This window comes from Symphalangus syndactylus, chromosome 11 (genome assembly GCF_028878055.3).
Source record: "Symphalangus syndactylus isolate Jambi chromosome 11, NHGRI_mSymSyn1-v2.1_pri, whole genome shotgun sequence".
NCBI lineage: Eukaryota > Metazoa > Chordata > Mammalia > Primates > Hylobatidae > Symphalangus > Symphalangus syndactylus.
In genome coordinates this window covers 63,624,539-63,651,724 of record NC_072433.2, presented here as the reverse complement: position 1 = coordinate 63,651,724, position 27,186 = coordinate 63,624,539, and the positions used below count along the sequence as shown (strand labels likewise).

The 27,186-nt window shown below is 50.8% G+C and overlaps 3 protein-coding genes across 32 annotated transcripts in view; 2 read left to right on the top strand and 1 right to left on the bottom strand.

The window, feature by feature from the left end:
• VPS35L (VPS35 endosomal protein sorting factor like) overlaps nucleotides 1-7,987 on the top strand; it is a 147,867-nt gene extending 139,880 nt beyond the window's left edge. For 4 of the 6 annotated variants that reach the window (XM_055299028.2, XM_055299031.2, XM_055299032.2 and 1 more), the window contains 2 exons: nucleotides 6,803-6,949; nucleotides 7,679-7,987. In XM_055299028.2, the coding sequence (XP_055155003.1) occupies nucleotides 6,803-6,949; nucleotides 7,679-7,777 (246 nt within the window). In that variant the 3' untranslated portion in view covers nucleotides 7,778-7,987. The remainder of the gene's footprint in view (nucleotides 1-6,802; nucleotides 6,950-7,678) is intronic. The other 2 variants (XM_063612150.1, XM_055299030.2) reach the window with 1 other exon arrangement.
• Nucleotides 7,988-13,663: 5,676 nt separating this feature from the next.
• Nucleotides 13,664-26,413, bottom strand: KNOP1 (lysine rich nucleolar protein 1). 10 transcript variants are annotated; one of them, XM_063612154.1, is made up of 6 exons: nucleotides 25,807-26,108; nucleotides 25,353-25,413; nucleotides 22,096-23,012; nucleotides 19,378-19,446; nucleotides 18,507-18,584; nucleotides 13,664-14,535 (listed from the first exon to the last, which is right to left on the bottom strand). In XM_063612154.1, exons 1-6 carry the CDS (start codon nucleotides 25,840-25,842, stop codon nucleotides 14,224-14,226), a joined length of 1,473 nt encoding a protein of 490 aa, XP_063468224.1. In that variant the 5' UTR covers nucleotides 25,843-26,108; the 3' UTR covers nucleotides 13,664-14,223. The 10 variants fall into 10 exon arrangements, with proteins under 10 accessions (XP_063468224.1, XP_063468226.1, XP_055155014.1 ...); XM_063612156.1 differs by having other exon boundaries at nucleotides 22,243-23,012; nucleotides 25,807-26,047; XM_055299039.2 differs by lacking the exons at nucleotides 25,353-25,413; nucleotides 25,807-26,108 and adding an exon at nucleotides 26,285-26,413.
• Nucleotides 26,211-27,186, top strand: part of IQCK (IQ motif containing K) — a 140,834-nt gene continuing 139,858 nt past the window's right edge. For all 16 annotated transcript variants that reach the window (XR_008661069.1, XR_008661066.1, XR_010114257.1 and 13 more), the window contains exon 1: nucleotides 26,211-26,391. Coding sequence is in view for 5 of the 16 variants with exons in the window: in XM_055299050.1 (XP_055155025.1) it covers nucleotides 26,211-26,391 (181 nt within the window). In the remaining 11 variants the exon portion in view is untranslated. The remainder of the gene's footprint in view (nucleotides 26,392-27,186) is intronic.

The following is a 27,186-nucleotide window of genomic DNA, read 5'->3' as shown; positions in this document are numbered from 1 at the left end:
CAAGTGATTCTCCTGCCTCAGCCTCCTGAGAGCTAGGACTATAAGCACATCCCACCACACCAGGCTAATTTTTGTGTTTTTAGTAGAGACGGGGTTTCACCATATTGGCCAGGCTGGTCTCGAATTCCTGAGTTCAAGTGATCCGCCCACCTAGGCCTCCCAAAGTGCTGGGATTACAGGCGTGAGCTACTGTGCCCGGCCAATATATACCCATTCTGTCCAGGGTGTTCAAGCATGTCTTTGAGAGAGTAGGATTTTTTCTGGCCTCCAAGTTCAGGGGCACTGCCCAAAGGGCTGGCCTTAAGGTTAGTAGTTGAAAGGGCAGAGACCTACATGCCCAACAGTTGTAGAAATGCTGCAGCCCTGGGGGCCCGTAGCACCTTCTCTAGGGAGGGAGGGTATGTGACTGTGTCCTACTGACCTTGGAGACCCCGAGCTGCAGTACCAGAACTCTGAGCAAGTTAGTGCCTGGAGGGCTCTTGGTTGTTTGTGGAAAGAGTGGCATTGGAACCCCAGTTTCTTCTTCAGGAAAACTGGTTTATCAAACCAGTGAGTATCAGACGAGGCAACTCTCCTAGAATGATTGATACCAGAGGCTGGGAAGGGTATGTGGATGTGTGTGTGTATGCGGGGGTGGGGAGGGCAATGAAGAGAGGTTGGTTAATGGGTACAGAGATAGATACAGTTAGAAAGAACAGGCCAGGCACAATGCCTCAGACCTGTAATCCCAACATTTTGGGAGGCCCAGGTGGGAGGATTAGTTGAGCCTAGGAGTTTGAGACCAGCTTGGGTAACATGGTAAGATCCTGTCTCTATAAAAAAAAAATTAAAAATTAGGCTAGGTACGGTTCACACCTGTAATCCTAGCACTTTGGGAGGCTGAGGTGGGCAGATCACTTGAGGCCAGGAGTTCGAGACCAGCCTGGCCAACATGGCAAAATCCCACCTCTACAAAAAATACAGAAAAAATTAGCTGGGCGTGGTGCTGTGCACCTGTAGTACCAGCTACCTGGGAGGCTGAGGCAGGAGAATCGCTTAAACCTGGGAGGCGGAGGTTGCCGTGAGCCCAGATCACACCACTGCACTCCAGCCTGGGCAACAGAGCAAGACTCTATCTCAAACAAAATTTTAAATTAGCTGGGTGTGGTTGTGTGTGCCTGTAGTCCCAGCTACTGGAGAAGCTGAGGCGGGAGTTCAAGTTGCAGTGAGCTGTGATCATGCCACTGCACTCCAGCCTAGGCAGCAGAGCAAGACCCTGTCTCCAAAAAAAAGAAAAAAAGAAAAAAGGAGGAATAAAAGGGAGTAAGTTCTAATGTTCAATAGCAGAGCAGAGTAACTATAGTTAACACCAAGGTATTATACATTTCAAAATAGCTATTTAAGAGAAGACTTGAAATGTTCCGTACACATAGAAATGATAAATGCTCAGGTGACAGACACCCCAAATACCCTGGCACGATCACTGTGTATTCTAGGCATGTAACAAAATATCACATGTACCTCATAAATACACACAAATATTATGTATCAATAATTTTTAAATGTTGCATAGCTGAGGCTCATGACTCAAGATGAGAAAATAAAACCCTAAATACACATTGTTTTAAAAGACCTTTTACAAACATGCATAAACACTCAGCAAGGGTTCATACCTCTTCCCTTTTCTGTGTAGATGGTTTTCAGGAGAGAGCCCTTTCAGCCTACAGGAATAATGGAAGCCCATCACCTTCAGCTTGTACTAAGTAGATCCCCCCATGGAAAGCTTGTCTTAGCTTTTTCCCCTGATTTCTTTTCTTTTTTTTTTTTTTTTTTTTTCCAGAGACAGGGTCTTACTCTGTTATCCAGGCTGGAGTGCAGTGGCACTATCTTAGCTCACTGCAGCTTCAACCTCCTGGGCTCAAGTGATCCTCCCATGTCAGCCTCCCAAGTAGCTGGGACTACAGACGTGTAACCACCACACCCAGCTAAGTTCTTATTTCTTACACGGCTGAGGTCTCTCTGTGTTGCCCAGGCTAGTCCTAAAATACGGAGCCTGGCTGGGCACGGTGGCTCATGCCTGTAATCCTAGCACTTTGGGAGGCTGAGGCAGGCAGATCACTTGAGGTCAGAAGTTTGAGACCAGCCTGGCCAACATGGTGAAACCCCACCTCTACTAAAAATACAAAAATTAGCCGGGCATGGTGGCACGTGCCTGTGATCCCAGCTACTCGGGAGGCTGAGGCAGGAGAATTGCTTGAACCCAAGAGGGGGAGGTTGTAGTGAGCTGAGATCACGCCACTGCACTCTAGCCTGGGTGACAGAACGAGACTCCGTTTCAGAAAAAAAAAAAAAAAAGAGCTCAAGTGATCCACCCACCTTGGCCTTGGGCTCCCAAGGTGCTGCAGATTCTGGGCGTGAGCCACCATGCCCAGCCTTCCCCTGATTTCTTGAAACCACTGGCTCTGGCTCCACCTTCTAGTCCAGGGACCTCTTAGAACAATGATGTGTGTTTGACAAGTCACACTCACAGAAAACTTGACATGTGGTTCAAAATTACATTTCTTCATGCCAAGGCAATAGGCTGGGTTTAATCAGAGGTGGTCACTGACAGCATAAATGGTCATAGCCCAGAAGTCCCAAGCTTGCAATAAAAATAAAGCCCAGAACCATATAATTTGGAGCTATTTATATTTAACATTTATGTCTCTTTCTCTGGTGGAGAGAAGGGTTGATGGTGATAGTGATTCTGAAAGAATAGCAAAGATGGAATGTTTCTGAAGAACATTTCACGTCGCATCAATACCAGCGATGTTCACTGAAATTGTCTGTCCATATATGCACATTTATTAGAAAAACATCGGTCAGGCATGGTGGCTCATGCCTGTAATCCCAACACTTTGGGAGGCTGGGGAAGGAGGATTGCTTTATTCCAGGAGTTTGAGACCAGCCTGGGGAACATAGTAAAAGCCATCTCTAAAAAAAATTTAAAAGTTAGCCAGGCATGGTGGTGTGCACCCTGAGTAGCTGGGACTACTCAAGAGGCTGAGGTGGGAGGATCGCTTGAGCCCAGGAGTTTGAGGCTGCAGTGAGCTGTGATTGCACCACTACACTCCAACCCTGGCAGCAGAGCAAGACCCTGTCTCTAAAATAAATAAATAAACAAAAACATGGTCATATGGGTGGACCAAGCTGAAACTCAACATGTTATCCTTCTTTTTTTTTTGAGACAGACTCTTGCTCTGTTGCCCAGACTGGAGTGTAGTGGCACAATCTCAGCTGACTGCAACCTCCACCTCCCAGATTCAAGTGATTCTCCTGCCTCGGCCTTCCGAGTAGCTGGGACTACAGGCGCGTGCCACCACGCCTGGCTAATTTTTTGTATTTCTAGTAGAGACAGGCTTTCACTGTTAGCCAGGATGGTCTCGATCTCCTGACCTCATGATCCGCCCGCCTCAGCTTCCCAAAGTGCTGGGATTACAGGCATGAGCCACCACGCCCGGCTATCCTTCGTTTTAATGGTGCAATTTGGAGTTCAGCTCAACAGTCATATTGGAGTCCTCTGAAGTCTGGTACCCCAAGAGCATGAGGCTTGGTGTCTAGGCCCATCACAGACCAGGAAGGGCCTGGTGGATTTCTCCCCACTGAGTGGGGTGGGTGGCTTCCTGCTGTTGGAAAACCCTGATGCCTGTGCTGTTCTGAGAATCATACCTCAGCTCTGGTAGCAACCCTGCTTCCAAAATCATCCTCTAAGGCCACATGAAGGTGCCAGCCTCATTTTAATCACAAGCTGTATTTTATGAAGTTGTTTGTTTGGGTGTGGTGGAGCTGGGAACCATGCCAAACCCCGAGAGCTTCCTGGAAATGACAATTCTCATAGGAAAAGCAGCTCTTTTCTATTTAAAACCTCTGTGGCGAGGGGAGGGGATCAGGCCCTGATTTGGTTCCCAAGCTACGTGTTTGTATTTTTCTCGGTGTTTGAATATATCAGCTGGCATGTGTCTCATCCCTCAGACATGTCTCCAATGATTTCACTTTTAATGGGCTTTGCCATTTAAAACACATGCGAATTGAGCTTTTTGCTAATTGAGAAGATATGGAATGGAGAAATAGCCAGTTAGGTATTGTGCTGCTTGTCTGACTTTTAAAACAGTTTCTCCCACTTCAGTGAAAGGTAGTCAAAGGGCCTCTCTCCAAGGAGACTTTTAGTTGGCTTTGAAACAGTTTTATTTTAGCTTGGTCTTCTAGATCCAAGCAGAAAGCAGGGCTCCCGTTCTCCCAAGTGTCAGACGAGGACCAGGTTAAAAGGAGAGCAGAATGGGCTCAGGTTCCCACTTGGGGCATAACTGCGTTGTCTGTTAGAACAAATGAAGCCAGAGCAGGTGGTCGCCAGCCAGTTTGCGAGTCCGTGCCCAGTAGGTGCCAGCCCGTGTGCCCCATGCCAAAGCGCTTTTCCCTCGTTGTCCGCGGGCCTGGGCGCCCACAGCACAACCTGCTCCTGATGATTGGGCTCTTCGCCGTCAGCTCTGCTGCTTCTGTGACTGTTGCTGCTCTAGGCTGTTGCCAAGGCAGGCTCAATTTTGACCGGAGTGGGGAGGGGAGGTGCCGAAGATTCTTAATTGCCACTCAGCCACCTTGCCCAGCTGCATTTGAAGCTGTCCCTTGACTTTTTATTTAAGACGGGGTCTTGTTCTGATGCCCAGACTTGAGTGCGGTAAGATCATAGCTCACTGCAGCCTCAAACTCTTGCCCTCAAGTGATCCTCCAGCCTCTGTCAGCCTCCTGAGTAGCTGAGACAATAGGTGTGTGCTACCATGCTCAGCTAATTTTTTTCTTTTCACTAAAAGACTTTAAATTCTCACTTGGGAAAGGACAGTAAAAAGGGGTAAATCAGTTGGCATAGCAGCTAGCAGGTGCCATGTGAATTATCTGTGGAACGTTGGATGGATGGACAGTTGATAAGTTGGTTTTAGCCACCAAGAGTAGTTGAGAAAAGCAGGAAGAAATGTGTTTTGGTGTAAGCTCAATCAAGCCATTCTTACTCCCTGCATAAAACTGCATAGCCGAAGTTGGCTCGCAGCACTGGCAAGTCTCTCAGCGCCTTCTGACTGCGATTCCTGATAAGATGCAACCCTGAGTGTGTGGCCTGGAGAGGGCTGTGAGTACGGGCACAGGCTCTGGAGTCACAGAGCTGGAGCTCGGGCTCCCCTCTGCATTGTGAGGACCCATCAGTGGTCCTTGGGCAAGTTCCTAACCTTTCAGAGCCTCAGGTGCCTCATCTGCAGAATGGGAATGTATTCATTTCCTGTTGCCACCATAACCCATTGCCACAAACTTGGCATCTTAAAGCAGTACCCATTTTTGATCTCACTGGTAGGTGAGAAGTCAGTGCTGGCTGGGGCCGGTGTGTCTGTTCTGGGTTTCACAAGGCCAGAATCAAGGTCTTGCTGGCTGGGCTCTTAGCAGGAGGCACTGGAAAGAATCTACTTCCTTGTTCCTTCAGGGTATTTGCAGATTGTATTTCCATGTGATCATGGACTGAGATCCTGTGTCTGTTGGCCGGGCGTCCTTCTCAGCTTCTAGAAGCTGCCTGTGTTTCTCAGCTCATGGCCAGCACTGGTGGGCCAGGTTCTCCTCATGCCTTGAATCTCTGGCTTCCCTTCTTCCTCCTCTTTCCTGTTTTTCTCTTTCACTGCTTGTCTCTGATTCTGGTCGGAGAAATGCTTCTGCTTTTAAGGGCTCCAGTGATTCGAGGGCCCACTCAGGTCATCTAAGATACGCTCCCTAATTCCATCTGCAGTCTCTCCACAGCAGCACCGGGATTCATGTTTGAATAACAGGGGAAGGAATGTTGGGAGACACCTCTAGAATTCTATCTATCACGGGCGGTTAGGAATGTACCTGCCACAGAGTTGTCATGAAGGTTAAATCAGTCGAGTTGTATAAAGCACAGAGCAGAATCCCTGGCACACTCTTAAGGGCTCTTACACGCATTCACTGTCAGGGAGCAGACACGAGACTCTTGGCAGCACTGATGTTGTGCAGATGTGGGATATGCCCTGGCCCCATAGGCTTCCTGAACAGCAGGTACCCACCTGTTGATGTGGCTTTTCCAGGGGCCTTCGTTTACCTTGGGGAAGTTGTATCCTTTCTCCTGGGCCTGGTGTTGCATTCTGGAGATTTAGTTTCCCTTTTGTCTTTATCACTCAAAGCTGGAGTTCAGGTTCGGTCTACCATGACACTGTGGTTAGACTTTTTCTGGCAAGATACCTCTCACATCAGATTATTGAGCAAGAAAGGGAAGATCTGATGTCAGCGTGTAAAGGCTGGATATGGGCACCAAGGATTGGGAGCTCAGTTCGGGAGGAGATGTGTTTTGGTCTTTATTACCGGCAGCCCAGGGGCAGGAATACTGACTGCAGCTCTGGGTAGTTTGAGGATACATCTGAAAGAGGCAAGCTGAAGCCTTTCAGTTTTCAGCTGTACTTGCATTAAAGCAAGGCTTGTCCCTGCTGGGGTACCCTTCATTCCTCGACCTCACTGACTGGCGAGTTTCTTCCATTTCATGAGTAATGACCATCTGTGGGCACAGAGCTTTGTCATCTTACTGAATCCCCACCCTCTGCAGTGGTGACCTTACTGTCATTTACAGATGAAGAAGCTGGGACTTTGGGAGGTTCAGCAGCTTGCCGTACAGCAAATACATGGCAGAGCTGGCACTGGAACTCAGGCATGACCTACCCCAGAGTCAACACTGTCCACAGCATCTCTGCGGGGCACGGCCTGAGCCCCAGTGCAGGGCAGTAACCTCCCTTTTCTGTTTCAGGCCCTGAAGCGCCAGAGCTCGTTGGGCCTTTCCTTCTTTAACAGCATCTTGGCCCATGGGGACCTACGCAACAACAAGCTCAACCAGCTCTCCGTCAACCTGTGGCACCTGGCACAGAGGCACGGCTGTGCAGACACCAGGACCATGGTGAGGCGCTCAGACGGCCCCGTGGTATAAGCCCACTGGCCAGTGCACAACCACCCTCAACACAGCATTGTGGCCTGGACATCAGACAGACAACCCTATACTCCCCTTTTAGAAAAGCACTTGGTCCATTTCTACGGGATCACTTCCTAGCAGTAAAAAGCAGAGCTGGCCAGGTGTGGCAGCTCATGCCTATAATCCCACCACTTTGGGAGGCTGAGACAGGAGGATTGCTTGAAGCCAAGGGTTTGACACCAGCCTGGGCAACATAGTGAGACCAGGTCTCTACAAAAAATAAAAAATTAGCCGAGCATGGTGGTCCACGTGTGTAGTCCCAGCTACTCGGGAGGCTGAAGAGGGAGGATGGCTTGAGCCCAGGAGTTCGAGGCTGCAGTGAGCTATGATCACACCACTGCACTCCAGCCTGGGTGACAGAGCAAGACCTTGTCTCCAAAACAAAAAACAAAAGCATAGCTTTAAAAGTCTATTCCCTCTGAATAAAAACCATACATATAAAACATCAGTCATTTCTGGTCACATCCAAATCTGATTTTTAGGGCAAGCTGCAATCCAAGAAGTTAAAGACTTTGATTTCTTCCCTCCCCTCATCCCTCAAAAAACTCACTATTCTCTGCTACGAAATCTAAGCTCACATAATGGCTGATTCATTAGAGCCTTGGGCTCCAAGGATAATGAACCAGAAAGGAGATGGATCTTTCTTTTTCCTCGTAGGTGAAAACGCTAGAATACATCAAGAAGCAAAGCAAACAACCAGACATGACTCATCTGACGGAGCTGGCCCTCAGACTCCCTCTGCAAACAAGGACCTGACCCCTGGGCCCATCCCCAGGCTCAGGGACTCTGGCGCCAAATCCAGAAAGATCTGCTCTGCTGCCCTGAACTCTTACTGCAATTTAGGTTTCTCATTTTTCTTTTCTTTTTACATATGTACAAATTGGTTTAAGCTTTGGCCTCTATCCAGGTTATTCTGACAATGAAGAAATGGGAGTTGTCAGAGCATTAAAATGCAATCTTCGTTAAGAAGCAGTCTCTGTGTTTTTGCACAAGTGGCCTTCAGTCTACTCAGCCCGACCCGATGGGCCTTTTTAGCAAGAGAGAAACAAGAATGCAAGTAACATCCTTCTTCTCTGGAAGGTGTTTGTTTTTTCATAGTTTAGAAATAAGGACTTTAAAAGTGGACTGCTTTTCAAAGTGCCGCTGTTCCAGACCCATTCCATTCCAGACTTTGTACCTTACAGTTAGAGCACACCCAAAGTCTAGAACTGTGTTACCTGAACCCCTATAGAGGATTTATAAAAGGCAGAAATAGCACTCCATTAACTCTTTTTCCTATCAAAAGCAGTTCTTGATTGGACTTAGAATCTGTGTTGGTGGATCAAAGGAGAAAGCGAGGTCAACTTTGAGATTCTCTGTGGCTTCAGTATACAGTAACTGCATAAATGTCCTGAAGGAGCATTTATGTTCATGACTGTTCATTTAATTACTTCTGACTGTCTTCCTCCAGAAGAGAGAGAACGTGTCTAAATACATTAGCCTGGTTTGTTTTGCAGCCACAATTCTAAACAGCATGTGATTCTGTCTGCTTTTCTTCCAACAGTTTGGTGGAACCTGATTGTTCTATTACGGCTGGTGAGCTTGCACCCACATTTCATTTTGAATCAGTAAAAGCATTCATACTGATTGGTGATTCATCATCTCAGCCCCACTGCCATTGTGAAAATGCATCCACATTGTGGATTAAAAGTGCCCCAAACTATTGTGCTTCTAGAAGATCCACACTGGAACTGGACATAGATTACACTTCATCTTTACTCTGAGAAATACAAGACTACAGTTGAACACTTAGTTAACCTCAGACAGTAAAAGGGACTAAAAAATTTTTTTAAATCAATTTATTGGCTGGGCACGGTGATTCACGCCTGTAATCCCAGCACTTTGGGAAGCTGAGGCAGGCAGATCACCTGAGGTCAGGAATTCGAGACCAGTCTGGCCAACATGGTGAAACCCCGTCTCTACTAACAATACAAAACTTAGCCAGGTGTGGTGGCACACACCTGTAATCCCAGCTACTTGGGAGGCTGAGGCAGGAGAATCGCTTGAACCCAGGAGGTGGAGGTTGCAGTGAGTCGAGATTGCGTCACTGCACTCCAGCCTGGGCGACAAGAGCAAAACATCATCTCAAAAAAATTAAAGGACAGCAGACACTAATGAATGCTTCTTTCCCTCCCCTCTACTAAATAAATCATACAGAAACTCAGAAAGCATTGTGGGGTGGCTCAGATACTCCCAAGTGGCCTTTATTTCACAAAATTTTATTTTTTTTCTTTTTTTGAGACGGAGTTTCACTCTTGTTGCCCAGGCTGGAGTACAATGGCGTGATCTCACCCCAACCTCCGCCTCCTGATTCTCCTGCCTCAGCCTCCTGAGTAGCTGGGATAACAGGAGTGCGCCACCACACCCGGCTAATTTTATATTTTTAGTAGAGATGGGGTTTCTCCATGTTGGTCAGGCTGGTCTAGAAGTCCTGACCTCAGGTGATCCGCCCGCCTCGGCCTCCCACAGTGCTGGGATTACATAGGCGTGAGCCACCGTGCCTGGCCCACAAAATTATTTTCATTAAAATTATTTTATCTACTACTTTTACTGTGTGATGCTATAAAATGAAAAAAACAAATTAGCAAATTCACAAATTATGTTCTTCAAGTCATTTCTTCTCCTCTGAGGCTGAACGTGTTGGGTGGCATTAGTTCCCAAGCCTAGGCCAGTGAATTCTTACCGCTCTCGCATTAACTTGAACTTGGACTTTCACATGAGGTCAGGTACCCATTATACCAAAGGTGCTTCTGAATCTTGTCATGTGGCCCAGGCGGAGGCTTAGATTTTGTATGTCCCTGTGTGTACAGTTTCCCCCAGCCCTTTACTGAATCAGTAAGCCGGTCTCTGAAAACACTGGTCTATATGAGATGAAGTCTATCATTAGCAAGGATGGAGCAATAAGATGTCAGCCAGAATTGTAGAAAATAAAAATGACGGGGCCTGGGTGCGGTGGCTCACGCCTGTAATACCAACACTTTGGGAGGCTGAGGTGGGTGGATCATGAGGCCAAGAGATCAAGACCATCCTGGCCAACATGGTGAAACCCCATCTCTACTAAAAATACAAAAAAAAAATTAGCTGGATGTGGTGGTGCTCACCTGTAATCCCAGCTTCTCAGGAAGCTGAGGCAGGAGAATCGCTTGAACCCTGGAGGTAGAGGTTGCAGTGAGCTGAGATCACGCCTCTGCACTCCAGCCTGGGCGTGGAGTGAGAGCGAGACTGTCTCGAAAAAAAAAAGAAAGAAAGAAAAAGAAAATTATGGCAACTTCCACAAGACTTGTGTTAGGTCTTCTATTGTTACTTTAACAAATTGCCACAATTTTAGCGGCTTAAAACATAATGTGGTCATCTGACGGTTTTATTGGTCTGAAGTCCGCCTAGTCTCACTGGGCTAAAATTAAGGCATCAGCAGGGCTACGCTCCTTCTGGGAGGCTCTAGGGGAGAATCTACTTCCTTGCCTTTTCCAGCTTCTAGACAGCACACACGTTCTTTGGCTTCTGACCCTTCCCTTCCCACCTTCAAAACCAGCAGTGTCTACTCAAGTCTTTCTTAAGTCTCTTTGAGGCGGACTCTTTTTTGCCTTCCTCTTCCATATTTAGGGATCTTTGTGATTCCTCTGGCCCACCCAGAAACGCAGGATCCTCTTCCTATTTTAAGGTCAGCTGATTAGCAAACTTAATTCCCCTTTGTTTCGTAACCTGCCAAATACACAGGTTCTGAGATGTGGTAGGAACGGGTGTTATTCTGCCAACTTCCTTTGTGAGGACTATTTGGCAAATACTTTTTTTTTTTTTTTTGAGCTAGGGTCTTGCTCTGTCACCCAGGCTGGAGCACAGTGGTGCAGTCATGGCTCACTGCAGCCGTGACGGAGGGTGGTGCTCAAACCAATTTTACAAAGGATGGGAGCTCAGAGTGATTCTCCCAAGACAAGACTGCCAGAGGGTGGGGTCCCGCTCATCTGACAGATGGTGATCTGCACTGGCAGAAAGCAAAAGGACAAGGTTAAGTCCATTCCGAAGACACCCAGCATTGTGGTGTCTTGGCTGCCCAACCTCTACTGGTAAGAAGACGTGAAGTTCTTATGTACATAGAAAAGCAATAAAGCTCCCCCTGTGCAAATGGAACTCCTAAGCCAGTGGTGATGTTGAGTTAGAAAGTCACACCCTGTTACAGACATAATTTACACCAGGCGCAAGGCCTGACCATCACACCCTCCTGAGAGCGACCAGTCATCAGGGCTTGGATGGGAGCAACACAGCGGACATAGGATCACCTCTCCACAATCACCTGAAGAGTTTTTTTTGTGTGTTTTGTTTTTGAGACGGAGTCTCACTTTGTCGCCCGGGGCTAGACTGTGCAGTGGCGCCATCCCAGCTCACTACAACCTCCACCTCCTGGGTTCAAGCGATTCTCCTGCCTCAGCCTCCTGAGTAGCTGGGATTACAAGCCCGTGACACCACACTCACCCAGCTAATTCTTGTATTTTTAGTAGAGACGGGGTTTCACCATGTTGGTCAGGCTGGTCTTGAACTCTTGACCTCGTGATCCACCCACCTTGGCCTCCCAAAGTGCTGGGATTACAGGCGTGAGCCACCACACCTGGCAGAGCACAACCTTTTTAACAGAGCTAAGGCAGGCCAACGGCAGGGTGACCTCTTGGCAAGATAAAAACTATGAGTAGAAATGGCTGATTCCAGCTACTTAGGAGGCTGAGGCACAAGAATCGCGTGAACCCAGGAAGCAGAGGTTACAATGAGCCGAATCACACCACTACACTCCAGCCTGGGCAACCGTGAGACTCCATCTCAAAAAAGAAACGGCTGGTTCCTGTTTACACCAGGCAGATTCCTGTAGTGTTGCTCAAGGTCAGGAGGGATTTGTTTCTCCATCAATCAGAGGTGCCCAGAAGGCACTCACTCAAATCCAGAACACTGCCTCTTGGGCTTTCCATGGCCTCTCCCATTATGTATCTCAAGGTTGAATCCAGGAAAGAAAGGCAGGCCAAGTTCACGTCCTGAGGGAAGTGGCCCAAGTAGGTCCTTGTAGCACACACTTGTCCAACTATTGACCTGGCCAATGCTTGCGGGTCAGGGTTCAGAGCCAGGGAAACCGCCTGAAGTGCCTGCCTCACCTCTGCCCAGTGGGCAGCTGTGGACACCATGGCCACCTCACCAGCATCCACTCTTCTTGACTAAGGGGAATCACCACCCTTCCCATGACAGGGGTGGGTGCAGGTATAGGCAGATGACTCATTGCCCAGCAATGGAGGCTTCTGGAAGTTTCCTTGAGACAGAAAAAGGCTTTTCTTCCTCTGGCATGTTCTAGGGTCTTGATATGCTGCCTGGAACTGTTACTGCCATCTTTATACTAGCCTTGATGAAGCCAACACTGGGGATGATGGAGAGAATGCTTCCTTGGCGGTCTGCTGAGCCAGGCCCTAATCAGGCCTTCCTGCCATGTGAGACTGAACTTTCTGGCCATCGACACCTGCTTGGGCTAGAATGTCTGTAGGAGGCACGTTCAGGCCGAACGATCATGAAAATGTCCATCAGAACCTGTATTTTGGGATGCAAAAGGCGAGGTGAATGGAAAGAAGGTGGTCACAGATGGTCACGTGCAACTTGGGCCACTGGACCTGGAGCTCTTTGAGGCTTGCTGTGGAGTCCAGGCTTGGAAACGCTGTCCCCACAGCTGATAAGGCAACTTCCCATGTCATCTCCACACGTTCATCTCTTCCTCCTGGCATTCAATATCCTCCTACAGAAGTCACCTGGGATTCTCTTCCTTGTGTTAAAAAAGAATCTCATCAGACACATCCCTGGGGCTAGGCACGGTGGCTCACACCTGTGATCCCAGCACTGGGGGGCTGAGGCAGGAGCATGAGTTGAGTCCAGGAGTTTGGGACCAGCCTGGACATATAGTGAGACCCTGTCTCTACAAAAAATTTTAAAAACTAGCTGGTTGTTGTGGTGCACACCCGCAGTCCCAGCTACTTGGGAGGCTGAGGTGGGAGGATCACTTAAGCTGGATAGGTAGTGGTTGCAATAAGCCGTGATATGCCACTACAGTCCAGCCTGGGTGACAGAGTGAGACCCTATCTCAAAACACACACACACACACACACACACACACACACACCACACACACACACACGTCCCTGGTAATCTGCCATTGGTTCATTTGCGGGACTAACCACTCTTCCTAAAATGCCTTGTTCAGAATCCAGTCAAAGCACAAAAATCCTACCTCAGCACTTAGGGCCGAAGGGACGCCAGTGGAAACGGCAGGACTGGTTTAGAGGCACATTTCCCAGCAGCAGAAGCTCAGTCACATGTGTTTGGTAACAACTCAGACACCTCTCTGCCTACAGCTGCTCTATGACAGGGGAAAGGAAAAGAAAGGAAAAGGAGCTTGCGATTCTCCCTTTGTCATTCACTACACTTTTTATCAGAGATGCAGACTTGTCATAAAACTTTTTCCTCCATCTAAAGACATTTCAATCCCCAATGAGGATTCTGGTGGAAATTCCCTAAAGGGGACATTCAGAGTGGCGAATAGTGAACTTAGGGCTTCGGGTACAAAAATACAACACCCTGCACTTAGTGACTCGGTGACCCCAGACAATTTTATTACTTTATCCCTGAACCTCAGTTGCCTCATCTATAAGATGGGACTAATAATAGCACCCATTTCATAATTATGAAGATTAAATACATTAAGGAAAACACTAGTATGTGCCTAGCACCTGCTAAACACTCAACAAAGGTTAACTGTACATACTGATGTCTCAAACAGGGACGGAATGTTTAACACAGAAAACAGGAGGTTTTAGCCACTCACTCCTTCTCCTGGCTCCCAAAATATGAGCTGCCCCACCCCAGTTCATCCAAGCCCATCAAGATAGTTGTCCTCGTCCTTAATCTCCACAGGTGTTCAATGTGAGCCAACTGTCAGATGGCTTTCATTTGCACAACTGAATAAACCATTTATGCCTAGTGTTCCATTACTGTAACGCTAAGCTTATGGGAGTTATTTATATCCTACTGCTCGAGGTCATCACCAAGATCTGATTTTTTTCACAAAAAAAATTTGTAATCTCCAGCATAAATGGAATAATCAAAGCAACTGTGGCAGTTTTGGGGGGACAAAACTCTAGCGTTTAATCTTCCAGCTTGACTGACTTGGAAGCGTTCCTGTCGATGTAAAAGATCTTGTTGGGGGTGGTGGAGAAGCCGAGGCCGGCTCCCCGGCTGTACTTCCAGCTCATGGCCCGGTCGTAGTCCCGCTGCAGATTCTGCTGCAGGCTGTCAGCCGCCTTCTTGCCAAGGGCCATGTTGGGCCTTGCAATCGTGCTGGTGGGGCGGCTGAACGAAGGGGACAGGTTTTTGAAGCCACCCATAAGTCTGAGAAATTTCAGTTTCTGGTCCTCGTTCTCAAAACCAGCAGTATCCCACTGGCCAAACTGGGTTCCCTGTGAGGAGAGGAAAAAGGTGGCTATTTTCCTTGAGTCCAAAGCCCTTTCCTTCCCTTGACCCCAGCCTCATCAGGGAGGGCCCAGCAGATTAGATGGCTGCTGTGTACCAGGCACAGTGCTAATAAGCTCAACAATGGATTATTCCGTTAATCCTAATGACAGCCCTATGAGAAACACTGTTGTTATTCCCATTGCACAGAGGATAAAATAGAGGTCCGCAGCTTAGCTGGAGACAGAAACCTAACTAGTGACCCCCAGAATTCCAGCCCAGGTCCAGCCAACACCACTGCCCACCTCTGCACACAGAGCTGCCTTTCCGCCTTCCTCCTCCTTTCCTAACTCATGACACACAGCACAGTGTGCCTCACTTCAAAACAGTACACTCCCCCCCCCACCCTACACAGTGCACTCCCCCCACCACCCTACACAGCGCACTCCCCCCACCACCCTACACATCACACTCCCCCCACCTCCCTACACAGCGCACTTCCCCCCACCACCCTACACAGCGCACTCCCCCCACCACCCTACACAGCGCACTCCCCCCACCACCCTACACATCACACTCCCCCCACCTCCCTACTTCCCCCCACCACCCTACACAGCGCACTCCCCCCACCTCCCTACACAGCGCACGTCCCCCCACCACCCTACATAGTGCACTCCCTCCACCTCCCTACACAGCGCACTTCCCCCCACCACCCTACACAGCGTATTCCCCCCACCACCCTACATAGCGCACTCCCCCCACCTCCCTACACAGCGCACTTCCCCCCACCACCCTACACAGCGTACTCCCCCGACCTCCCTACAGTGCACCTCCCCTCCCCCCACCTCCCTACACAGCACACTCCCCCCACGAACCTACACAGCACACTCCCCCTACCTCCCTACACGGTGCACCTCCCTACACAGCGCACCCCGCCCCACCTCCCTACACAGCGTGCTCCCACCTCCCTACACAGCGCACTCCCACCTCCCTACACAGCGCACCTCCTCCCACCACGCTATACAGCACACTCTCCCCCACCACCCTACAAAGCGCACTTCCCCAACTACGCTACACAGCACACTCCCCCCACCTCGCTACACAGCGTACCTCCCCCGACCTCCCTACACAGCGCACCTCCCCTCACCACGCTACACAGTGCACCTCCTCCCACCCCACACAGCGCAACTCCCCCACCTCCCCATACAGCGCACCTCCCACCCCACAGCGCACCTCCCCCCACCTCCCCTCACAGCTCACCTCTCCCCACCACCCCACAGCACACCTCCCCCGACCTCCCCACACAGCGCACCTCTCCCCACCACCCCACAGCGCACCTCCCCCAACCTCCCCACACAGCGCACCTCTCCCTACCACCCCACAGCACACCTCCCCCAACCTCCCCACACAGCGCACCTCCCCCCACCTCCCCACACAGCGCACCTCACTCCACCATGCATCTCACAAGACAGCACACCTCCCCCACCTCCCCACAGGGCGCACCTCCCCACAGGGCGCACCTCCCCTGCAACACAGGGCACCCCACAGCCCGGCAGCAGGGCGCACTCACCCAGCAGCCTAACGTTTGGGTGAGTTGGAGGGTGGGAGAAGGCGAGTGGGAATCTGAAGTGTGCTTCTCAGAAGCACTGTTTTATGGCGGGAACGGGTGCAGGCCCACAGGAGTAAACGGTCACACAGCCAAGTCAGACTGAGCCAAGCCCAGGAGCTCCGGGGTCCCCATTCCAGCCAGAGTGCACTACCACCCATGTGCAAGAAAATGCAGGAGAGCCCTCCAGACCCCCTTCTCCCAGGTCGGTGGGAGAGGAAAGAAACTCACCTCCCAAGAAGACTGTGATTCTGAAGTCAGGCAGCCCTGGGAGGAAGCCTCCCCTGGGTGACCCTGCTCAAGTCCCCTAACTTCTCTAAGCCTCAGTGTCCTCATCTCTAAGGTGGGGTGATAACATCCCCCTCACAGGGCTTCAGTGAGACATATGTCAGATTTGACACCAAAAGCCCAGTGCACGATGCATGGCACACCTCAAGCCCTCAGTGACTGGCCACTCCTCTCCCCCTACCCTAACCAGACTGCTGACCTCCACGCTGCCTGGGAACTTCCCGCCCATAAGCCAGAGGCCAGCCCAGCACTTATTTCTGGGTTGGCTTTGGGAAAATAAGAACCAGTTGTCACTACAGCTGCCCTGAGTGAACCGGTGACACATTCTCCCAGCTTCATGGTGGCCCAGATGCAGGAATAACGACAGCTCCCCTGCCCTGCAGTTTCTAGAGTGAGAGGCCATCTATGACCACCCCACATGGGTTTTGGGGAGAGCAGGAGACTGCTAGGTGGTCCTGCGTCAACCAGCACTTCCAACGGCTGCTGCCCACCCACAGGACCACTTCACCACATGTCTCAGTGGCATGGCATGTCCCAGCCCCTATGCCCCAGGATCACTCTCCTGCCGTCAGGTCCTTCCAGGGACAGCCCCCGGCACATCGGCTCCGAATCACACTGCCTTTTTTCTTGCCCTCCCTATTCAAGCTGGATGTCCCATCAGCTCGGCTCAGCTCAGCAGGGTGGCATGGAGAGAAAGGGCACCCCAAGGCAGGACCCATAACAAAGCCCCACTCCATACCCCACCAGGCCAGGGTACGAGTCCCATTTTACAGGCTCAGGGGAAGGTACTTGGCCAGAGTCCCACCACTAGACAGTAGCAGAGACAGTAGTGAAATCAGATCTTTTGATCTGAATCAACTGTTCTTTTCTGAATGCTCTGACAGAGCCTGAAGGCCAGCATCGCTGGTCACCCAGACCCTTCTTTTCCTCTCCCGGAAATCCAATCTATGAACAAGTCCCGCCAGCTGTGCCTCCAAAGTAAATCACAAAGCTGTTTTCTCTCTCTATCCTCTGCCACCATCCTCAGGCTGTGGCCTGCCGGCTGAGCCTTCTACCAGGTCTTCCCGCTTGCCGAATCAATGCCCTCCAGCCAATTCCACTTAGCCAGATCCCAGGCCAGCTCTCTACCATGGCCGCTGAGGCTGAGACCTGTGGCCTGTGGCCTGCAGCCCTCTCGTCCCTCATTCCAGCCGCAGTGCTGCCTCACTGGCCTTCCCTACAGATCACTCCAGGCCCTTTCCTACCTTAGGGGTCTGCACTGGCCACTGGCCTCACTGAAACGCTCTTCCCCCAGTGTCCTGAGGGCTGGGGCCTCTGCAACCTGAACATCTCTGGACAAATGCTACCATCTCCCAGCCCTCGCCCATCTGTTGCAGCCCCTCTCCAGCTCACTGTTCTGTTTCTTTCTCCTGACCGCTACGGCCACCTCAACTGATCTTCCTTTCCTTGTTTGCTAACCATTTCCCTTCCATGCTCACCCCGCTCTGGCCTCTAGACTGTGAGCGCAATGATGGGGATCACATGGGCTTCATCTGCTCCATGTCCAGCACCCAGCACAGAGCCCTCACTGAACCCTGCCAGAGCCCCAGCCTGACAACCTCACACTCTCCAGCCCCATGATCCTCACACTCTCCTCCCTCCTGAGACATCTTCTCAGGCCCAGCTTGGACATTTCCCAGTCAGACTGGATCTGAAAACCAGGCCTGAGAGAGGCCGTGGCCACTCCCTTCCCTCTGCCTCTTGCCCCTGTTCCCAGCAGCCCTCCAAGGGCATTGTCCACCGCTGGCAAGAGCTCGCTGGAATGTGTCCTCAGCGATTAATCCTTAGGACACCCCACCAGTCCAGGGCTGAGACAGCTTATCTCACCGGGCCAGCTCTCTAGGAGGGAGGCAAGCGCCCTTTTCAGAAGGAAGGAAATTAGCTCAGAACAAATTCTGCTGTGGAGGGAGCCAGCTGCAGGCTAGGGCTGCCTCTGGGGCCTGGACATACTTGGTTCTCCTGCTCCACTCCTCGTGCTGGAAGCGAGGGGAGGCATTGGGAGGCCAAGCGTGCCACCTCCTCACAGAGCCCTAGCCCCAAACTTACCGTCCACTTCCTGGTTTCAGAAGCTTCCGTTTTGCCTGACTCGCGATCGATCTCTTCTTGCAAGGCCTTTCGCCTCACCTGAGCAAGGATGACAGAAGAGGGCCATCAGACACAGAGATCTTCTTTCAAGCTTAAAACCCAGGACAGAGATGGGGCTGGGGGAACGGAGCATGGGAAGAACTAACGCAGCCTGAATCTGCTACAAACAATGGGAAGCTGCTATCAAAAGTATTCTCTTAGCATCTCAAGGGCTACAGCCCCTTGGCCTACACTGGGCAGGCTCATTTATCCTCTTTAGCCTCTTAGGAATGAATTTTCCTAGAAACTGAGGCTTAAGAGCTTGCAGTGAGCCAAGATGGCGCCACTGCGCTCCAGCCTGGGGGACAGAGCGAGACTCCGCCTCAAAAAAAAAAAAAAAAAAAAAAAAAAAAAAAAAAATCCCCAAGGCCAGAAAGTCCAGTTCCCACAGGGATGCATTTGCCACGGGATCTGGGAACGACAGAAGTGGAAGCTGATTCACAACAAAACTTCTCCTCTAAATGCTCCTGAATTAACCCAGGGGGTGGCAGCATGTGTCACCTGTCCAGCTGCAGGGTCTTAGGGACATGTCCCCCACATCCTGCAGCAAGTAACAGGGAATGGCCAGTCAGGCCTCTCGCCTATGGCCACGGCAGCCGGAAGGGCCCCCAGCATGATGGGGAAAGCATGCATTCCCAGCCCGGGAGGTGTGCGTTGGCGGCTGGCCCAGTGGCCTCTGGAGTCCCTGGTGCCCCTGAGACCAGGATCACGTAGCCAGCCTGGCAGGCGGCAAGTGAGACTCCAGGGGTGGCAGGAGGCAGCGGGAGGGGCCTGAGGAGGGTCTGGGCTGTACCTGGTCTATGTGCGCCTCATCCATGTTGCCTTTTTTTTCCAATACCACCTCTAAGTCCGTGTCTGTTTCCTGCAGGAGAGGGCAGAGCTGGGTAAGGTTCAAGTTTACAATGAATGGCCTCTGCCCCTGCACCCAGCCGGGGTGAGACCACGACAAAGTCCAGAAAACACCTCAGACCACGGCATCACCCCCAGCCCTGCCACCTAGAAACATCTCATAGTCAGCAAAGCCCTTCCCATCCCTTCTCTTCCACAATTCTCCCACAAAACGGTAGTACTAACCTATTTGACAGATGAAGAAACTGAGATTCAGACAGGTAAAGTGACTACAAGGTTACCCCATGGCTCAGGGACTGGTGATTCTAACCCACATCTCCTGACCCAGGGCTTGGTGTCCGACCTTTCCCACTACACACGTCACTTACCTCCTATGGTGACACCAAACTAGAGGACAGAGGCCAAGGACCACACTAACATGCACCACGCTCTCCCACCCGCCTTGGCCCTGAAAACACCCTCCAACAGCAAGACCTCAGGCCGGCCACTTTCTCGAGGTTCTTTAGTGACGACAAATGCTGACATTTCATGCATCCTCACGATAAGTGTGCTGTGCCTGGCACCTAGCGTCACGTGTGTGATGACCCTGGAAGCCCTCTCCATTTCCATCACTCATCCAGGCCTGCAACACGTGTGCATTTGCCGGACTAGGTGGGCTGCTGTGGGAGGTAGAGTCCCCCCCACAGATGTTAAGCAGAGGGAACCCCCTTTCACTGAGCTCCTGGGAGAAGGGATTCTAGAGTCTGATGGCGGCTGGGCCCAAGCCTCTAGGGTTCCTCCCAACTCCAAGTTTCTGAATAAAGGAAGATGCTGGTAAAACCAAGGCTAATGGACTAGGGCAAAGCTGGGGAAATCCCAGCAACTAAAGCTAACACCTGGAGGCCTTTGATATGGAGGCCACCCCTCCCCTCCCTTCACCCTCTAACCGAGCAATGGCTGGTCCAAGGTCACCCAGCAGACTGGTGCAGAGTTCGGAAGAGAATCTGGGGTTTATGCTAATGGAAAGATGGTCATTTCTGGGGCTCTACTAATACTGGCTTCTGTAAGAGATTACGTAGATGGTTTCTGAGAAGGGATAAATGCCAACTTCAGAAGCCAGACTAGCTGAGTTTGAACCCACCTCCACCTCTTGCCAGCTGCGTGACCTCAGACAAGGTATTAAGTCTCTGGAGCCTCAGTTTCCTGATCTGTTAAATGGGGGTGCCCACAGCAGCTACCTCACCAGACAGGTAAGAGGATGAAATGGGTTGATACATGGCAGTCTGGGCATACAGTAAGCACTCATGAAATGTCAGCCACCGGCCACACGGAAGGGCCGGACACTGCCTGGAGCAGGACACACACCCTGAAACAAGACACACACCATCTTGTTTTGGCCCACATGTCCATGCACACACCTGAGGACGGGAATGGGGGCCTGGCCCTGGAAAGGCTGTGGGTCTGGGGAGCCCCCAGCCCTCCGGCTCACTTCAGGCCTCCCTCTCCCACTCCAGGCAGCCTGGCAGGCTGAAGACAGCGGGTCTCTGTGGTTTTCACCCAGCCATCATCCGCTCCTTCCCTCCTGGTAACAGAACTCCAGTTTTCCTCTCAGAAACTGCCTCCCCGCATCTCAGACAGTGTGGTTTAGTTGGGACTGACACCCCCTGCCCTTCACCTCAAGTTTTTTTTTTTTTTTTTTTTTGAGACAGTCTCACCCTGTTACCCAGGCTACAGTGCAGTGGCATCTCGGCCCACTGCAACCTCCACCTCCCGAGTTCAAGCAATTCTCGTGCCTCAGCCTCACGAGTAGCTGGGAATACAGGCACCTGCCACCATGCCCAGCTAGTTTCTGTATTTTTAGTAGAGACGGGGTTTCACCATGTTGGCCAGGCTGGTCTCGAACTCCTGGCCTCAAGTGATCTGCCTGCCTTGGTCTCCCAAAGTGCTGGGATTACAAGCAGGAGCCACCGCACCCGGCCACCTTTGGTTTTAAATTAGAGCTTCTGGATAGATTGACCCAACTGAGGCCTGCGACAGTGGCCCTGAGACTTCTGTCATAGTTTTACAGGGGCTACCCTTCTTCCTTTGGGGGTGGCTGAAGTGCTGGGACCATCAAGCCACAATGTGATGGAGGTGGAGGAGGAGGATGGGCCATAAACCAAGATAGAAAAATACAAAGCCCAGAGCTGAGGAAATCTCATACAGGCACCTCCTGCTACCCAAATCTATTTGATGTATAAATTGTGTATACTGAGCTCTGATGATACTCAGATAGCTATGGGCACTACGTTATCTCATGTTACCTGGTTCCTGAGTTTTGGATAGCAAGTGGCAAGAATTCAGAAAGCAAGAGATTCATCTGAAAACTTGATCCCAGTTAATTCAGACCCCAACGGCAGACAGGGAAAACTTGGGTGGTTTCAGCAGCAAAGGATACCTGCAATTATCGATGATATTGCATGAGCCCCTGGATCCAGCCATACCTGAAGCTAGTTTAACCATAATCTTTCCAATTGCATATATCAATAAACTCCCTATTCTGGCTGAAATTAATTTAACCAGGGTTTTAGCTAAAAGCATGAGTACTCGTGCATGTGCAAACTCGCACACATGCCTACACACCCCTCCCAAGCCCCACCCTTAATTCTCCCAAGGCAGAGTCCATTTCTGAAGGAAAAGCTACCTCCTTCCAAAGGTCTCCTGCTACCCCACTCTCTTTCCTTTTCTTCTTTTTCTTCCTTTTCAGAGCTGGCTCCTCGATGACTGGCTGCTCTACCTTCTTTTTGGACTTCACCTTTTTCTTTGCGGAGGCCTTAGGGTCATCACTTACGGGGATGTATTCCAGAGCCTCAACTTTGACTGGCTTCTTTTTACTTCCTTTCCTAGGGCTGCTCTCCATGGACCTGGAGGGCTTGGAGTGGCCTGGGAGGACGTCTCCCTCCTGGTGGAGTTTTTTCTTCTTCACCTTCCCATTATGTTCTCTGGGGCTCTTCCGCTTCCGTTTCTGCCCCAAGGCTGCCTGTTTCTCATCCTTCTTCCCCACTGAGCAAGTGTCCCCAACATCCCTGGCCTCCCTGGCCTCACAGACCCAAGGGTCCTGGACCAAGAAGGCTGTGGGGTCCTGGGCCCCCTTTTTTTCCTTCTTGTGTTTTTTGAGCTTCTTGCCAACTCTGGTTTCCTCCTCACCCTGTCTAGGGTCTGGGGAGGTTTTCACCCCAGAGGCATGGGACATGGCCAGAGGTGACTTCTTCCTTTTCTTCTCCCCACTGAGGAACTCCAAGTGGCCAAGCACCTGCTTCCTGGGGCTGGGTGACTTCTCTGTCCGTCTGGCAGGCAGCGTGGTCTCAGGTTCTACATGCTCCTTGCAAAGGGTGCTGACACCCTTCTTTTTCTTCTTCTTTTTCTTCACTAGAGGCATCTCAGGTGCTTGCCCATGGGCCACGCTCTTAGAGGGGGATGTGGCTCTTATAGGAGAAACATCAGCAAAGTAATCATCATTGTTTAAAACTGAGTATCGAGTCTCTGGTTCTTTGACCACTTTCTTTTTCTTTTTCTTCTCTGGGAGCCCAGGGTCTACTTTGTGTGTCTTGGTGATCATTCCTGAAAAAACAAATGGTACAAGTTACCCTTATACCAAGCCATCCTGTGTTCAATTTTATTAAGCATTGCCAAGAGCCATGTTTCTTTGAGTGGGTGGTCTAAGCGTTGCGGGATAGGGAAAATGGACATGATTCCTTTAGAGCAAAAAAAGAAATACACAGAAACAGCATAAATTTTAAATCCACATAGCCCTAGGTTCAAACCTAAATGGCTCTCTCACCTTAAGTAAATCAGCTAACCTCCCTGAGCCTCAATTTCTCCATCTGGAAAATGGGGGAATATAACACCTCCCTCCTCAAAACGGTGTTGGAGGGAGTAAATGAGATGACCCATGGAAAGGGCTTGGTACACTGTTAATTCCCTTTTTCTTTTTCTCTTTTTTTTTTTTTTTTTTTTTGAAACAGAGTCTTGCTCTGTCACCCAGGCTGGAGTGCAGTGGCGTGATCTCGGCTCACTGCAACCTCCTTCTCCTGGGTTCAAGTGATTCTCCTGCCTCAGCCTCCCCTGAGTAGCTGGGATAACAGGCACCCGTGATCATGCCCAGCTAATTTTTTTTTCTTTTTTAGGAGGGATGGGGTTTCACCATGTTGGCCAGGCTGGTCTCAAACTCCTGACCTCAAGTGATCCCCCCGCCTCAGCCTCCCAAAATGCTGGGATTATAGGCATGAGCCACCTTGCCTGGCCTAGTTTCACTGTTTTTAAAATTTGAAGTTGATTGCCAACACTGAATGAGTCACAGTGACACACAGTACTGAGGGCACCCAGCTTGTCTTGGACAGGTATCATGGAAGCACCTGTGAGAATGGGCTGGGGTCCTCAATACCCATCAGTGTCCAGCTGGACCACTTCTCTCACTCCAGTCCCCAGCCAAGTTCCTGCTGCTCCCTGCACCAGACATTCCCAGAATCTAGAAGCAAAATATCCCAAAATATTTCACAGCAAGTTAGGATCATGGGAGGGAAAGGAAAAACTTCTCCATCCTGCAGCCCTCCTCAGCTTCGGAACTTAGAGGGTCCACACTGGAGCTGGCTCACTCTTAGCAGCTTCAAAGAGCCAGGCCTGAGCTACAGGTCAAGTTCATTCATAACCCACTCCAGGAGCACCTGGAGAGTCAAGGGAATAACTATACTCATTCATTCCTGTCTGCCCTGTTTCCCGGTTTATTTCCAGTGTCCTGCTCAGTGCCTGGCACATAGCAGGTGCTCAATAAATACTCACTGGATGAATGAACACATGCTAGGGATACAGAGATGAACAAGATAAAACACCACCCACCAAGAAGCACGTAGGTGTGGGAGGGAATAAGGGTAATACAATGACACAGGTGATAAAAGCAAGGACAGTGGTAAGATCAGGGTGGTGGAGGTTGTGGAAACTGTCCTACCAGTTGTCAGGAAAATTTCTGAAGGACTGCAGGATGGTGGTATTAATCCCTGAGACAAAGGTACTGAAGGCAAGTGGCTGAAGGAACAGGCTTGATTGGACAGATGACTTGGAGATGTTCACTGAACAGGTGAATATATGGATGAGGTGTCTGGGTGGCTGTGCTGACACGGGCGACATAAAATTAGGAATGTATGGGTGGTGATTAAGCCTTGAACAGAACAAGCCTGAGACAAGACCTCAAGAAATACAGTAGCCCCCCCGCCCCGATCCCAGGTTTCCTCTTCCCAGGTTTCAGTTACCCCTGGTCAACCCTGGTCCCAAAATAGGTGAGCACAGTACAGGAAGTTATCTTGAGAGGGAGACCACATGCATGCAACTTTTATTAGAGCATACTGTTGTAATTGTTTTATTTTATTACTAGCTAGATTGTTGGTAATCTTTTACTGCACCTAATTTTTTGTGAGACAAGGTCTCGCTCTGTTGCCCAGGCTGGAGTGCAGTGGCATGATCTTGGCTCACTGCCACCTCCACCTCCCTGGTTCAAGCAATTTTCACGCCTCAGCCTCCCGAGTAGCCGGGATTACAGGCATATACCACCACGCCCGGCTAATTTTTGTATTGTTAGTAGGGACGGGGTTTTACTATGTTGGTCAGGCTGGTCTCCAACTCCTGGCCTCAGGTGATCCGCCCGCCTCAGCCTCCCAAAGTGCTGGAATTACAGGCATGAGCCACTGCACCCGGCCCTACTGTGCCTAATTTATAAATTTTGACATAGGTAGTATACACAAGACAAAACAGTCATAGTTAGGGTTCAGTACTGTCTGTGGTTTCAGGCATCCACTGGGGGTTTAGGAACTTACTGCCCGCGGATAATGGGGGAGGGGGACTATTGTATTGGCATTTAAATAAGTGGGCAGAGATAAAGGAGCTTGCAAAGAAGAAGGAGGTGCAAACCTTGAACTAGTGTAGTTAAGAGAGCCAAGACGACTTCAGAATAGGGGAGTGGCCAAGAGATCTGGTAAGAACAAAGAATCCACCGGGAGGTTGCAGGTCAACTCTTAATCCCCTTCTCTCCCCATCTCTGCCATTTAGAAAAGTATAGCATCCTCCTCTTTAGCCCTGCGACCAAATGCATTCACTCTTTCAAGGGGAAAGGAAAAGAACATTACAGTGCATCTCCTGCAAACACAAACGCTTTCTCCAAAAGCCTTGTGAGGATCTTTGTGAATACCCGACCTCACAAGCTCCAGAGACTTCAATAATTCACTTGCCCTAGGTTCCAAAGCCAGGAAGTGGAAAACGGAGACTGGAATTCCGCCCACAGGACTCCAAAGCCTGTGCAGCAACACCCCACTCCCCCGCAGGATCACCAGCAGGACGCGCGGCAGCCAGGAAGTGAGATCCGTACCTCCAAGGCTCCCATGCGCCCAAGCCTCCGTATCATCAGACTGGGAAAGATTACGTGGGGTCCCAGGCCCGGCTCTGAGGCGGGAAAACTTTCTGGAGGCGGCGGCCTCAGGCCGGAGCGGGCGCACACCAACTAGAGGGGTCGGATTTAGGGATGCGGGTGGCCCGCATTTCCCCATCTTCTCCGCCGCGCATTTCCTCTGGTGCAATCTCCAGACCCCGCGCCGGCCCGCCTGCAACGCTCCCTGGCACTCACCGGTGGGCGAAATTTCCCCGCCTCCACGTGAGAGCCCGCTCCGCCGTGACCCGGAAGTCCACTTCGAGTCTCCGGCCCACCCTCTCGGTTTCCGGCTTCTTCCGGGTTGCAGCCTTCCGGCGAACGCGGTTACCGTGGAAACCGCGGCCATGGCGGCACCGAGGCAAGTCCCCAGCCACATAATGCCCCGCAAGCCCAGCTGCTCTACGAACTCGTCGTTTACCCGGACGCCGGTGTCCACCGTGTCTCTCGAGTCCCGGGAGCTGCCTGTCTCGCCGTGGCAGGTCGCCGAGCCGTCGAGCAAGAGTCTGTGGGAGCAGATATGCGAGGGTAGGAAGCCTGGGCTGGCCGAGAGGGGCGGGACCCGGGCGGCCGGGCGGGGGCTGCGTTTGGGGAGCGCCCACTGTGCGCCTGGCGGCTGACGCGCGGGGCCGCAGGGCAGCCGCTTCGCGCGCCCGGGCTCCGCATTTTACGCACGGGGAAACTGAGGCTTGGAGAGGCTGGCCCGAGGTTACGCAGCGCGGACTACAATCGCGATCCGTAATGAGGTCAAAGGCAAGGGAACGGCGAGGGAAAGCTGAATAAAGAGAACCATGCGGTGTGGACCATTGGTTCTTAAACCTCGTTTAGTGAACAGAAAATAATTGCTGGGGCAGGGGCAGGGGCGGGGGCGGGGGCGGGCGCGGGGATCTTGTTATAAATGGAGGTTCCCAGGCCCCGCCCACAGAGGTTCAAATTGGGATGCAGGGAATCTGCACTTTTTAAAAGAGCACGTCGGGTAATCCTAACATAGGTAGTCGATGGCCCACACCTTCAGTAACCATGGTGTGGACAAACGGGTTTTAGTCCCTTCTTGCTTCAAACCTTCCTTAACCTCCCCAAACGGAGTTGAGCACATCTTCCTTTGTGGCCCTACTCAGTATTCGTTACTTAAGTTGGACAAATTATCTAACTTATTACCCGTCTGCGAAGTAGGCATAATAATGGCACTTATTTCGATGGTGTTAGGAACACGGAACCAGATAGTCATAAAAAGTGCTTAGCAAACTGCCTAATTTTAGGAGTGCAAAAGGCTTATTGGGAAAAAATAAAAACAAAAACAAACTGCTCGATTTACAGAAAAAG

Bases quoted from the DNA above. Each gene is read 5' to 3' on its own strand.
- KNOP1 (XM_055299035.2), bottom strand. From the start codon at position 26,242: ATGTGGCTGGGGACTTGCCTCGGTGCCGCCATGGCCGCGGTTTCCACG. The intron at 23,013-25,806 runs GTACGGATCTCA...TTGTTTTTTCAG, and splicing joins GGCGCATGGGAGCCTTGGAG to GAATGATCACCAAGACACAC. The intron at 18,585-19,377 runs GTACAGCCCAGA...ATCCTTGCTCAG, and splicing joins ATGAGGCGCACATAGACCAG to GTGAGGCGAAAGGCCTTGCA.